This window comes from Lampetra planeri, chromosome 23 (genome assembly GCF_965212315.1).
Source record: "Lampetra planeri chromosome 23, kcLamPlan1.2.h2, whole genome shotgun sequence".
Lineage (NCBI taxonomy): Eukaryota > Metazoa > Chordata > Hyperoartia > Petromyzontiformes > Petromyzontidae > Lampetra > Lampetra planeri.
In genome coordinates, this window is record NC_136129.1 from 10,270,612 (window position 1) to 10,284,238 (window position 13,627).

General features: G+C 52.3%; 1 protein-coding gene across 1 annotated transcript; it reads left to right on the plus strand.

Annotated features, from left to right (window-relative positions):
* The first annotated feature begins 553 nt into the window (after positions 1–553).
* Positions 554–7,023, plus strand: LOC144726540 (uncharacterized). The gene is made up of 7 exons (XM_078605334.1): positions 554–639; positions 1,243–1,436; positions 1,918–2,153; positions 3,734–3,799; positions 4,351–4,414; positions 4,828–4,901; positions 6,570–7,023. Exons 1-7 carry the CDS (start codon positions 554–556, stop codon positions 6,801–6,803), a joined length of 954 nt encoding a protein of 317 aa, XP_078461460.1. The 3' UTR covers positions 6,804–7,023.
* The last annotated feature ends 6,604 nt before the right edge of the window (positions 7,024–13,627 follow it).

Sequence of the window (13,627 nt, forward strand, 5' to 3'; positions counted from 1 at the left end):
ATGAGCTATGAAGCTCATTTTCACAGGTGTCCAGTGGGGGCAGGTCAGAATAATCCAACAAACAATACAAATCACGATGATAGGAGTGCAAAGTACGGTACAGTATAGGAAGGGTTTCTCTGTGTGCCTATGTATGTGTCTCTCTCTATGTATCTCTGTGATGTCTCTCTCTGCTTATGTCTGTCTGTATGTCTCCGGTTCTGTGTTTTATCTCTCACTCTCAAATGTAGCATTCTCTGAAAGAACGTAATCAACCATGTAGGGTGTTGACTGTTATGTTAGCCGACTCTCTGTGTTGTATTGCATTGTATTTCTAAGTTTAGGTTTGTTTTCTATTTCATTTATACCTGATGATGATTGCTTGTGTTGCAATCGAAACGTCGTATGCTATTATTTCATTTATCATTTTCTCTTTATACGTGACTTTACCGAAAGAACCAAAGAGTAATTCCTGCAGTCACGAAAGCTCCAAATTAAATATGAAGGGTAACCAAATCACGAAACAAAGTGTACTGCCCAGAGAGACAATGGGGCTGACACGGCCCTAGGCAGGATGTGGACTGGAGACGTTGACATTTGGACGACCGTGCTCCGTGGAAGCAGTCAGACCACGTGGTGGGTGGTGCAGTGGGCCCAGTGGTGAGCACACCCACGAACCCCTGCGACGTCGGTTCGACTCCTGGCCACGGCTGCCATCAGTAGCAGCGAGTTACGCCTCAACGCGGCCCGGCGTGCCCGCTGCACCAACCGGTTCGAAGCGGCGTGGTCAAGAAGTGGTCAAACAGCCCCCTCCTCCACGGCGGCTGACACAGCATGGGGGAGATCCTCGTTCGGCAGGAGGCCACTTTGCCAAGGGGCTTGTCAACTGTTCGCGTGAATTGTTATCGTTCGGCACCTTGCATTGTTCCGTCTAGACTCTAGAGGACTCGCTGGCCACGACAACCCACGTGACAGCACGAATGGCATTGTTCTACGAGGTACGCTCTGCCTCCAAAGACAAAGATCCCTCGTATAGCCTCTTAACAGACTGTTGGGGCAAGCGCTGTGAGCGAGCAGACCCTATGAAGGCCGATTGGCTGCGGTGGCCAGCACCACGACCGACACACACCGCACACACACAACGTCTTCGCATTAAGCAAATGGGCGTGTGTTGGGGGTCTTCATTAAGTATTGATTACATTCTTCTGTTTCCTTTCCTCGCTGTCTACTCGCCGTTCTCCTCCTGTGCCACACGAGACGCAGCAGCAGTGCGAGAGGCGAGGCAGAGCGAGAGGCCAGGGGGCCGCCTGCGGGGAGCGACTCCGCGCAGCGTCTTGATGGAGGGGCAGAGTCGGCGAGGGAGCCTTGCCGCCTCGCCGGTGACGGGCAGGCGGGCAACCCGGACGGCTACAGAGTTCGTGATGAGCCGCTAGAGAGTTGGAGCCCCGTGGAGCCCCGTGGAGTCTGTTGCCGTTCTTCTCGCGCGTGGCACGCGGTGCGTTCTCGTGTTCGGGCTGATGCTCAGACTGCGCGTTCGCTTTACGGATTAAGTTTATAAAAACGTCATTGTCTTTGTGTAAACTTCAATACCGTTGCTGTCATTAGAGTTGAAGGCATTCATAATGCTGATTGTTTCCGTGAGATGGTCAACGCACAGCTGTGAGACGATGCGATCTTAAGCTTCGTTGCAATGAGTAGCAGCGAGCGGCGCTGTCCAATGGGCTACTCCGTCACTCGGCTTTACACTTCGGTAGAAACAGCGTCGTTTCCTGGGCCTGGCGTACACCTTGCTTGCTTGGGGGCAGGTTTTCGACAGCTTGCTTGGGGGCAGGTTTTCTTCAAATATCCACCCTTTGCCAGCTACAACCGGGAAGTAGATTTCAACGGAATCCACGGCACGGATCAACTTCGCAGTGTTTTCTTCCTTTGGCACGCCAGTAACTGGGACGAAACTCCACAGCTCTTCCATCACGGGGAAACTTCTTCCAGGTGCAAAACACGACTCCAACGCAGATGGGGCTGGCGGAGCGGACTGGTTCGTAGATCCAACCGTGCCCCGTGTCCCGTGGCGCACGCAGGCGGACGTGGGGGACTACGAGGCGGTGGCGACGGCTTGCAGCGGCGTCCCCTGCGTGCTCCGCACGGCCTCCTGCGGCATGCCCGCTCGCGAGCAGGTACTGTCCCACCGGGGTTACCGAGAATCCCACGGAAACCGTTCGCAGACACGAGACGATCTAATGCGCACTCCACAGGTGTAGCAACGATGTAAGCTGCTTTAAAGCGTTCGTGACTGCAAGGATTCATACTCTTAGTTCTTTCGGTAAAGTCACGTAGGTAAAACATGAAATTAAAATTAATACAAAATAAAAACAATAAAATCCACTTGATACAGATTTTTTGCTGTGACAGTTTCACCTGAAGACGGAAGCTTGTGTTGCCTCCGAAACGTCGTGATTTTATTGTTTTTATTTTTTTTATAAATTTTAATTTCATTTTTTACCTACGTGACTTTACCGAAAGAACTAAGAGCATGTAAGCTGCTGTCGCATCGCACCGCAGTATCATGTCCACACGCAACTGTTGTTCAGATATCTCATCGTTAACATAGTGCACCTGGAAGAGTCCCTTGCGATGGAATAGCTTGCGAGGGTGTCCGGGGTGTCAATTGATGGGCGCATTCACAAACGCTGGAATGGCACGTGCACATAAGGATTTGAAATCTACAACCTATACACGCTAAACACATTATTTGGTGATGCTGCTGCTTTGGCAGTGGTGTACAAGCACAATTAACAACAACAACAACCTCAACACGTTTGTCAATAATACTGCGTGGATTTTTCGATTTAAAGCTTTCGTGACTGCAGAGATTCATCTTCTTGGTTCTTTCGGTAAAGTCACGTAGAAGGGAAATAATAAAATAACAAAAATAAAACAATAAAATAATTCTCACGACGTTTCGGCCACAACGCAAGCAGCCGTCCTCAGGTGAAGAACAGGTCTGTCGGGAAGACAGCGTCTGAATGAAACACCCCAGGCTTGGAGCGTATATTTAAGCTGGGTTGGAGGGTGAAGCGCGCCTTAACAAAATAATTTGCATATCAAGAGAGATTTAGCATATTTATGGGAAATGCAGATATGGGATTAGTACTACTTGTGAAGTGCGTAGGAGGTGGGCGGGGGGTTTCAAAGTCATACTATGCCCGTGCATTATGCAGGATCAGCAGCATCTGTGATTGAGTGGCGCGTGGCGCGTGAGCACAGCGACACCTAAGACAAATGATGTCACCGTGCTGTCACTCATACTTGTGCATTCCTGTCACTGCAGTAACCTCACTGAAGTGCCCGAGACCACGACTGTATTGTCTCTGTTTCATTAATGGAGCCTCAAACCATTTTCAGAGCAAGGGACACACAGCTGAGGGAGATATAAACGGGCTGACAGAGCTGAAACTTTGTATTTTGGGTCGCATGAACCTTGAACAGAGAAAGCTGCAAGTTACTGTAAATGGAAAATACACTGGCGTTCCAACAGCACCGAGCCAATTCACATCGTAAGAAAACGAGGGGTGGTGAACGATGATGACGAATGGGGTCAAAGTTAGTGTAACTGTCAGGACTGTTCTGCATGCTTCGCGTTTCAAGTGTCACGTGATACTGCTCATTACTCAGCTTTGTTGGAGTCGTGTTCTGTGCAGCGGTTGTAGTGTGCGTGTCTGTGTGCGCGTGTGTCTCTCTTCGTGCCTGTGCGCAGAGTGGCCAAGCGCATTCTATTAATGACAGAGAGCAAGTGAACGTGTTTCAATGGCTACAGCCGCTGGTTTGTCGTCGAGTTTGTATTCGTTACGATCACTATAATCATTGCCACTGCAAATCACACGATTACCATCACCCCCACGCACACACACATCACTACCACACATACACCACCCATACCATGGTCATTATGTATTAGTATCACCAATCAATAATGCCAATACCCGCCAATTCGCCATAAAGTAACGGTGACGTCACCACGGCGCATGTGCCAGGCTAGGTTGCACTTTGAGGCCACGTGAAGTGTCGAAGGCTCGCTGACAGATCTCGGGACAGACCCAGCAGGTTCCATGGGTTGGCTGACTGAGATAATTGGTAGATACACCAGTTGTACCACCTGCTGTGTCAACTAGAATCACCACCAATACCTACACCACCACCAAGACAAGCGTCATCATTACCACCGTCATGTGATTCAGCAATATTTGGGAGGGAGGGTGACAAACTCTATTAAAAATGCATATCACCTGTGCTCACTATTTGCCCCACCCCTGTCAATCACGTGTATAAAGCGGTGCTGGTCATTCATGCTCAGGCAATGCTTCTGTTGAACAGTTTGAGAAGCTTGGGCACAGCATGCCTCGGACATGCGTACCTGTTCACCTGGTCTACGCTGCAGGTGCGAACTCACCTACATCCACGTTACGAATTGCCAAGTCTATGCGTGAAGAACTTCACTTTCAAGTATGCCTCATGTCCGCACGTAACATCGTGCACACCACGTAACGACCATCAATCAGCCTTGCCTGCAGAAGTGCATTGCCTTCTTGTCTTGGGTCAGCAACAAAATACATTTGATCAAATCTGAAAGTTTAATGTATTGCATTATGTTTGCGTATCGTTTGAAACTCGTGGTTTTCCAGCCCGCTCAATGTTTTCTCATCATTTACAGATTTTGCGCAATATACTGCAGTAGTCACACTATACCACTGGATCCGCACTTGTTATAACCTGCGTAAACCTCTGAGAGCTCTTGGCGTCTTGAATGCTCCCCTTCTCTGCCCCCCCCCCCCCCGTGTGGTTTGGCTGCAGCCCTGACGATGGAATGGGTGCACCTACTGCTGAGGCCTTTGGTAGACCTCCCTCCACTCCTCACCAGGAGCAAGGTAGAGTCACCAAATCCTCGATATTTTGTCAAATAATCCGCACCGAAATGCACTGCACTCTGGGGCAATCCATCGCACGGCATGGCACGGGCAAAAGAGGGTGTGTGCGTGTGCGTGCCGTGTGTTGTACGCTCTCTTGCATATGAGCTTGCACACATTCGGACGGGATTTCACACGTTTCCAAATCATGTGACTGCGTAGTCCAAATCTGGACCCACGGTCCCAAATATATTCCGGCCGTTTGAAACCAGCACCGGTGAGAGATGCATTCACGTCGCTTCTTTCGGGCTTCTGCGAGACGCTCACTCTCAAACGCCCATGTGCCGGTGCGGCATCCTGTGGCCGTCTCGGACCACTTCGTCCCAATCTCCTGTGGGCGTTGGCATTTCTTGAGTGTTGATGTAACTCGTAAGGCAGTGATATCTGTAATCCAGGTCATCCAAACGGGGTCTTCTGGCTTGGGCCTGCGTGTTGAGCATTCCTTCTTTCACGATTGCTGACTCATCAGATGAACAAATTCCGATTGATGGGCGTCCGTGCAATGCACCCGTGGAATGCGGACACTGCCTTTTTAATTGACGAGTCGGGTATTTGGCGAACGACACTGCAACACGCGGGCTCCAGGCTGCTGAGATGCGAGGAGAGAAACAGGGCACGAGGCACACGGGGAAAGGCTTTTAAGGGTCTTCAAAGTGCACGTTATAATAACGAGGCACGCATGCATAATAGAGCAGGCGGAGTTGCATTATTGACGGCCATTGTTTAAGAAGTGCCGAGTGGAATTACGCCTCTGGGTCTATAATAACACCATCCCGCTTTGATGACCTCATTCACGGGATTCGGCGTGAACCTTAAACCGAGCTGTTACTTAACCCAAGCCGCCAGCCGCCGTGCTTCTCGGACACCATATTTATTTAATGCTGTATTATTTACAACACAGTATTCACATCGCGCCAAACGGTGCTGGAATCATCAGCAAAGCGACGCAATAGCTCATGTGAAATGTGAAAAACTCGCCACCAATCAGAAAACAAAAGTCGCTCGTATAATAAAAAAAAAAGTGATTAATGCGAGTAAAACCACCGGTATAAAAAGGGCGCCCGTCAATGCGAAGGTCATTGTGGTGGCGATTGGCTAATTAATTCAAGTCACAACTGCACGATGCCAAAATGTCACCGGACACTCGGCCCCCTCCGGAGGAGGCAGGGTCAGTCTCGGCTGGCCTCGTCACGGGCGCAGGAGACGGCGGGCAGCACCGGCCCAACAGAGGTGGGTTTCAATCGGGCGACTTGTGGAGTCGGGAACGAGAGAGAGTTGCTGACGCGCCGCGTGCAACTCTCGCGCCGCAGCCTTGATTACGAGTGGAACCCCCCGCACCGCGTTCATCCACCGCAGGTCAAAAGCCTGCTCTTCCCTCGCCCTGCTCCACCTTGCAATGCTCTCCCATCGTCGTTCCCCCCTCCCAGTTCTTATAACTCTGCTCAATTCAAGCAACATTCACTTGTTATCTTTTAGACCAATGCTGTGCGTTGCTGGCCGCTTGGCGTTTTCGTCCTTGAGAACCTCTGTGCTCAGCGACCAGGGGCATTTTTTTTTTTTTGAAAGTGTCCACATTTTTTTTTGTACGCGACGTCAATCGTCGTTGCCTCCCGTGTGCTTCGTGTGTAGGTGCGGAACGTCGGCGTGACGCACACATTCTGCATCAGCAAGGCACGCCACCAGCTGGGATACCGTCCGCGCGAGTTCTGTTTGTCCGAGACGCTGCACGTGCCGAAGATCACCCGCATCAAGACGTGGCGGACAGGCGTCGCCCGGCATGAAGCGCTCATGTGGACCGGGGTGCTCCTGTGCTTCTGTCTCCTCGTGCTCCACTCCGTGGTGGTCCTACTGATGATGTTCTGAGGCCGTTGGATGATGCTACGCTGCGCTTTGTCGACGTGAAATGAACAGCACGTTTCTCAATGTTGGAAATGCTGTCAGTGTACGGCACTTATCCATTACTGAATTACAGTACAGGAACAGGTTTCTTTTGACACTTTGGGAAATGGCTCGACTCACCGATAGTTGAAAATACAAAACAATCAGAACAGACATCAGTGTCTTCCAAAGAGAGAGAAAAAAACAATTTTAATTCCAATGGCAAAAGTGTAAAATAAAGTAAATGCATAATTTGAGCAACTTACCCCTCGAAAATTACCCCAAATTATCACCACCACTACCACCACCACCCATTGTCATGTTTCTACATGGACGAATAGCAAACACGACATTAACTCTCCCGAGGCCCTCTTGTCGTAACCAGTAGACCTCGACATTGGCATTTGTCTCCTGAACAGATTGCCAAAGATGAGAATACAACATTTGTGCAGTACCTGGCACATTCATCTTGAGCAAGGGAATGACAGAAACTTGAGACATTTTATTATCATCAACCGACTGCTTGATGAAGTAATTGGATGAAGGTGTTAATTCATGGAAAGCAAATACTCTGCTGCAGTTCCACAACACCAGGTAATGAGCACAGCCAAGCTTAATATACTCGACATTCGATGAGCGACAGGATTGTGGAAGATAAGCTATGCACGTGAGACTTAAAATCTACTGATAACAATACTATATCTTCTTGGTTCTTTCGGTAAAGTCACGTAGAAGGGAAATAAAAAAACAATAAAAAATAAAACATAATAAAATAATACTATACTGCAATACCCCTTAAGCCAAAAAGCCAGTGCCGTATACAGGAGCAGTAAGACTATCGATAATTATTTATTTTGGAGCGTCAAGACTCCTTCTCAGGATGGTCCTGCCTTGGAGATGTGCGGCCATGTTCATGATTTATTGTTTGGGTGCGGCATTGCAAAGGAGACAAACGCAATAACAAGGTGGACATTTAAACAAGACCGATTACAATGGAATTTGTCAAACGCCCGACTTGACATTTAAAACACAAAGTGAAGTAAGAAAAGTTGATGCCTGGAAAAGGGTGGGTGGAGGGGGGTGGTTGTGGTGGGGTGGGGGAGGCGTTTGCTTATATTTTTGGTGACGTTTTGGCGCCAAAAGTTCACCACGAACTGGTACAAGAATGTCGCCCGCGTTCTCCGGATTATAAGACGCACCACCCCCCACCCCCGTAAACGTGTGCCCGGTCCACGAAATGTGGTCTCACGCGTGCTGGATTATAAGACGCACCACCATCAACTTTACATTTAGGACACACGGCGGGCGGTGAAGCTGCGTCTTATAATCGGGAGAATGCGGGCGACATTCTTGTACAAATTCGTGGTGGTTTTTTCGCGCCAAAATTTCACCAAAAATATGAACAAACGCCCCCCACCTTTTTCAGGCATCCACTTTTCTCCGCTTTGTGTTTTAAACGTCAAGTCGGGCCACTCCACCGCAAGTGCCGGGGCCAAGTCGGGCCACTCCACCGCAAGTCGGCGAGCACGCGACCTCACGGCATTGCAGCGACCCCACGACTTGTGGGCCAGGACTCAGCACGGCCTGAGTCGTGACCGCGTGGAGCCGGCGAGGCCTCCTCAGAGTCCAACTCGACGACGAGGGGCCTCATCAGACAGACTCCTGCCACACTTTGATCCACATCAGACTCCTGCCACACTTTGATCCACATCAGACTCCTGCCACACTTTGATCCACATCAGACTCCTGCCACAATTTGATCCTCATCAGACTCCTCCCACACTTTGATCCACATCAGACTCCTCCCACACTTTGATCCACATCAGACTCCTCCCACACTTTGATCCACATCAAACTCCTCCCTCACTTTGATCCACATCAGATTCCTCCCACACTTTGATCCACATCAGACTCCTCCCACACTTTGATCCACATCAGACTCCTGCCACACTTTGATCCACATCAGACTCCTCCCACACTTTGATCCACATCAGACTCCTCCCACACTTTGATCCACATCAAACTCCTCCCACACTTTGATCCACATCAGGCTCCTCCCACACTTTGATCCACATCAGACTCCTCCCACACTTTGATCCACATCAGACTCCTCCCACACTTTGATCCACATCAGCCTCCTCCCACACTTTGATCCACATCAGACTCCTGCCACACTTTGATCCTCATCAGACTCCTGCCACACTTTGATCCACATCAGGCTCCTCCCACACTTTGATCCACATCAGACTCCTCCCACACTTTGATCCACATCAGGCTCCTCCCACACTTTGATCCTCATCAAACTCCTCCCACACTTTGATCCACATCAGACTCCTCCCACACTTTGATCCACATCAGACTCCTCCCACACTTTGATCCACATCAGGCTCCTCCCACACTTTGATCCACATCAGACTCCTGCCACACTTTGATCCGCATCAAACTCCTCCCACACTTTGATCCACATCAGACTCCTCCCACACTTTGATCCACATCAGACTCCTCCCACACTTTGATCCACATCAGACTCCTCCCACACTTTGATCTTCATCAAACTCCTCCCACACTTTGATCCACATCAGACTCCTGCCACACTTTGATCCTCATCAGACTCCTCCCACAATTTGATCCTCATCAGACTCCTCCCACACTTTGATCTACATCAGACTCCTCCCACACTTTGATCCACATCAGACTCCTCCCACACTTTGATCCACATCAGACTCCTCCCACAATTTGATCCTCATCAGACTCCTCCCACAATTTGATCCTCATCAGACTCCTCCCACAATTTGATCCTCATCAGACTCCTCCCACACTTTGATCTACATCAGACTCCTCCCACACTTTGATCCACATCAAACTCCTGCCACACTTTGATCCACATCAGACAGACCCCCATACCCACGGTACCCAGACGCCAGTGTTGAAGTGGGTATGTGCATGCTTGAGCACCTCTAGACGGGTACGAGCGGTATTGTGTTAATGGTGGTGAGTTGGGTCTTTGAGCGTAAGCTATTGTGTTCTGTGTGCTGTTGTGTTCTGTGTGCTATTGTGTTGTGTGCTATTGTGTTCTGTGTGCTATTGTGTTCTGTGTGCTATTGTGTTATGCGTGCTATTGTGTTCTGTGTGCTATTGTGTTATGTGTGCTATTGTGTTATGTGTGCTATTGTGTACTGTATGCTATTGTGTTCTGTGTGCTATTGTGTTCTGTATGCTATTGTCTTCTGTGTGCTATTGTGTTCTGTGTGCTATTGTGTTCTGTGTGCTATTGTGTTCTGTGTGCTATTGTGTTCTGTATGCTATTGCGTTCTGTTGTTAGCTGTTGCGTCGCGAGATACACACGGCACACCGATGTTGATGCAGAACGCACACCGTGTCAACCCATACGCTTTACCCCGTATTCTTGTGCAGGGAAATTGAGTTTCCAGGTTCACACGGCGTACAGCCGTTTCAATACGGGCTAACAACAAAACATTTGTCGATTTGTTTGTGTTTCTCCCTTGTGATGGGGCTTTGCAGGATGAACGTTGAGATGTATAAGGGGCACGGGGTGACCAATACGGTCTGAATTGGTCTGTAACGAGGTATAGGGCACTGATAAGGGGTTGACAGCGATGAGATCTCAATGCAAGCGACTCAACCCTGCAGCAACGGCACCAACCGAACTTCCGTCAAGGTCCACGATCTCGAGTGCAGTGCGTGTGATCGCCCAATAGCTTGAGGTTGTTGAGCCTGCGTGTGTTTTTTGGGGTAATAAACACTGCAGCCTCAGCGTTGTTGTTATTATTATTGTTGTCTCTCAAACCCCGCTCACCTTGACGGGCTCTGTAGCGTCCCTTTGCGTGACAATCGCCTGGGGCAAAATTGAAGGTGGGCCGAGGTCGAAACGATTATTAAACACATTCCTGCGGAGGGAGCTGGTAGGAACGTTGGGTTGCTCGGTCAATGGCCAGAGTCAACGGCGGCGTGGTGTATTCCGCAAATATGCCCGACTGTGAGGGCGGGCACGAGCCGGCGTGAGTAGGTTAAACGTTGAGTTTTATAAGGGCACCACGGGGTGAACAGCCCCTCCCCACCCAGCCCCACCCCTCCCACCCCCCACCCAGCCCCACCCTCCCCACCCAGCCTCCCCATCCTCCCCACCCAGCCCCTCCCCACCCTCCCCACCCAGCGCCTCCCCACCATCCCCTCCCCACCCAGCCCCTCCCTGCACGACGGACGGACACAACAATCCCCTGTGGGCTGGTGTAACCAGGAGGTTCCTACCAGTAATAGACGCACAACACGAGGCTTGGATTATTTTTAGGATTTTTTTTAATGAATGAAAAGCGACGTTATCAATGGGACCCAGAGCAGTGTGATTATATTGTCCTCGTAGCAAAAGTAGCTACATATGCTACGGGCCCCGCACTTTCAAGGGTCCCGCGCTAAATGATTTCAAGCTATCAATTCCGGTTCAGTGATTCTGCACTTGCTCTATTACTATAGTACTACATAAACACCCAGCTCTGTCATTCTGTGACTGTGATTAACGCGGCACGGATTGGTTGAAGTGAGTCACGTGACCGCGAGCAAGAGACGGGTGAGTGAGAGTGAGGGAGAGCCGCGCTATCTCCACTGCTGCCCTGAGGGAGAGCCGTGCTCTGTCCACTGCTGCCCTGAGGGAGAGCCGCACTCTATCCACTGCTGCCCTGAGGGAGAGCCGCACTCTATCCACTGCTGCCCTGAGGGAGAGCCGTGCTCTGTCCACTGCTGCCCTGGGTCAGAGTCGCGCTCTCTCCGCTGCTGCCCTGAGGGAGAGGCATGTTCTGTCCGTTGCTGCCCTGAGGGAGAGCCCCGCTCTCTCCACTGCTGGCCTGAGGGACAGTCGTGCTCTGTCCACTGCTGCCCTGGGGCAGAGCCGTGCTCCGTCCACTGCTGCCCTGAGGGACCCCCGTGCTCTCCACTGCTGGCTCGAGGGAGAGCCGGCTGGCGAGCGAGGCCTGATCGCGAGGGCGGTAGGCCTCACCCAGATGACGTCATAGTGGCTACTTCACCTCGTGCATAATTAATATATTCATCTTTGGCATTTCCCCATCCCGAACCCAATAATCGAATCGTTACAATAACCCAACATTGATTCACCTCCATTCCTCGGTTGCCACATCTTATCAGCAAAAACCTAACCAACAGTAAACATTTGATTATTGCTTTGGCAGTGGCGCAATAAGCATAACAAAATTCAATACATTCTTCATTACGCATAGAATGGCCCAGTAATGGTATATTTTCCAACGGTTCAAAGTCAGCACACTCATCAACCACACTGCCTTAAATAAAAAAAATATATGATCGGCGATGTTTCCGGCAATGGCCCTTCATAGCGAATACGCGGGCTCGAGACGGAGAGAACAATACGAGTTGGAGACTGCACGACACTCCATGGGGGCACGATGCCCAGGTTTAAAATGGAGACGATGAAGAGTCACGCTAACTCGTCCTGCACTCAGCAGCGATTCATTTTCATTCCCCATGAAAGCCTCTCCTCTCATCCTTCAACTCCCTCCCTCCCCCGCCCCCTCCAATTCTCCCGCCCACTCCCTCCCCAATTCCCGACCCCTCCACCCCACCCCTCCTGCTCCCTCCCATCCCCCTCCCCCTTCCACTCTTCATTCTCGACCCACCCCACTTCCCCCTCCATCCCAACCCCCACCCACATTCCCCCCTCCACCCCCACCCCTCAACCCCCCCACCCCTCCCCCCCCCTCAACCCCTCAATCCCCCCCCCTCAACCCTTCCATCCCCCCCCTCAACCCTTCCATCCCCCCCCTCCATCCCCCCCCTCAACCCCCCCCCTCCATCCCCCCCCCCTCAACCCCTCCATCCCCCCCCTCCACCCCCCCCCCATCAACCCCTCCATCCCCCCCCTCCATCCCCCCCCATCAACCCCTCCATCCCCCCCTCCACCCCCCCCCTCCATCCCCCCCCTCAATCCTTCCATCCCCCCCCATCAACCCCTCCATCCCCCCCCCCTCCATCCCCCCCCCTCAATCCTTCCATCCCCTCCCCTCAACCCCTCCATCCCCCCCCTCCATCCCCCCCCCTCAATCCCTCCCCTCAACCCCTTCACCCCCCCTCCGCCGCCCTCAACCCCTCCATCCCCCTCCATCCCCCCCCCCTCAATCCTTCCATCCCCCCCCTCAACCCCCCCCCCTCCATCCCCCCCCCCTCCATCCCCCCCCCTCAATCCTTCCATCCCCCCCCCCCTCAACCCCTCCACCCCCCTCCACCCCCCCCCTGAACCCCTCCATCCTTCCACCCCTCCACCCCCCCCCAACCCCTCCATCCCCCCCTCCATCTCCCCCTCTCAACCCCTCCACCCCCCCTCCATCCCCCCCCTGAACCCCACCATCCCCCCCTCAACCCCTCCATCCCCCCCCCCTCAACCCCTCCACCCCCCCTCCATCCCCCCCCTGAACCCCACCATCCCCCCCTCAACCCCTCCACCCCCCCCCCTCCACCCCCTTCCCTCAACCCCTCCACCCCCCCTCCATCCCCCCCCTGAACCCCACCAACCCCCTCCTCAACCCCCCCCCCCCTCAACCCCTCCATCCCCCCCCCCTCAACCCCTCCACCCCCCCCCTCCACCCCCCCCCCCAACCCCTCCACCCCCCCTCCATCCCCCCCCTGAACCCCACCATCCCCCCCTCAACCCCCCCCCCTCAACCCCTCCATCCCCCCCCCCTCAACCCCTCCACCCCCCCTCCATCCCCCCCCTCCATCCCCCCCCTGAACCCCACCATCCCCACCCCACCTCTATAAACCTT

Bases quoted from the DNA above. Each gene is read 5' to 3' on its own strand.
- LOC144726540 (XM_078605334.1), top strand. From the start codon at position 554: ATGTGGACTGGAGACGTTGACATTTGGACGACCGTGCTCCGTGGAAGC. The intron at 1,437-1,917 runs GTGGAGTCTGTT...TTGGCACGCCAG, and splicing joins TTGGAGCCCCGTGGAGCCCC to TAACTGGGACGAAACTCCAC. The intron at 4,415-4,827 runs GTGCGAACTCAC...GTTTGGCTGCAG, and splicing joins TCACCTGGTCTACGCTGCAG to CCCTGACGATGGAATGGGTG.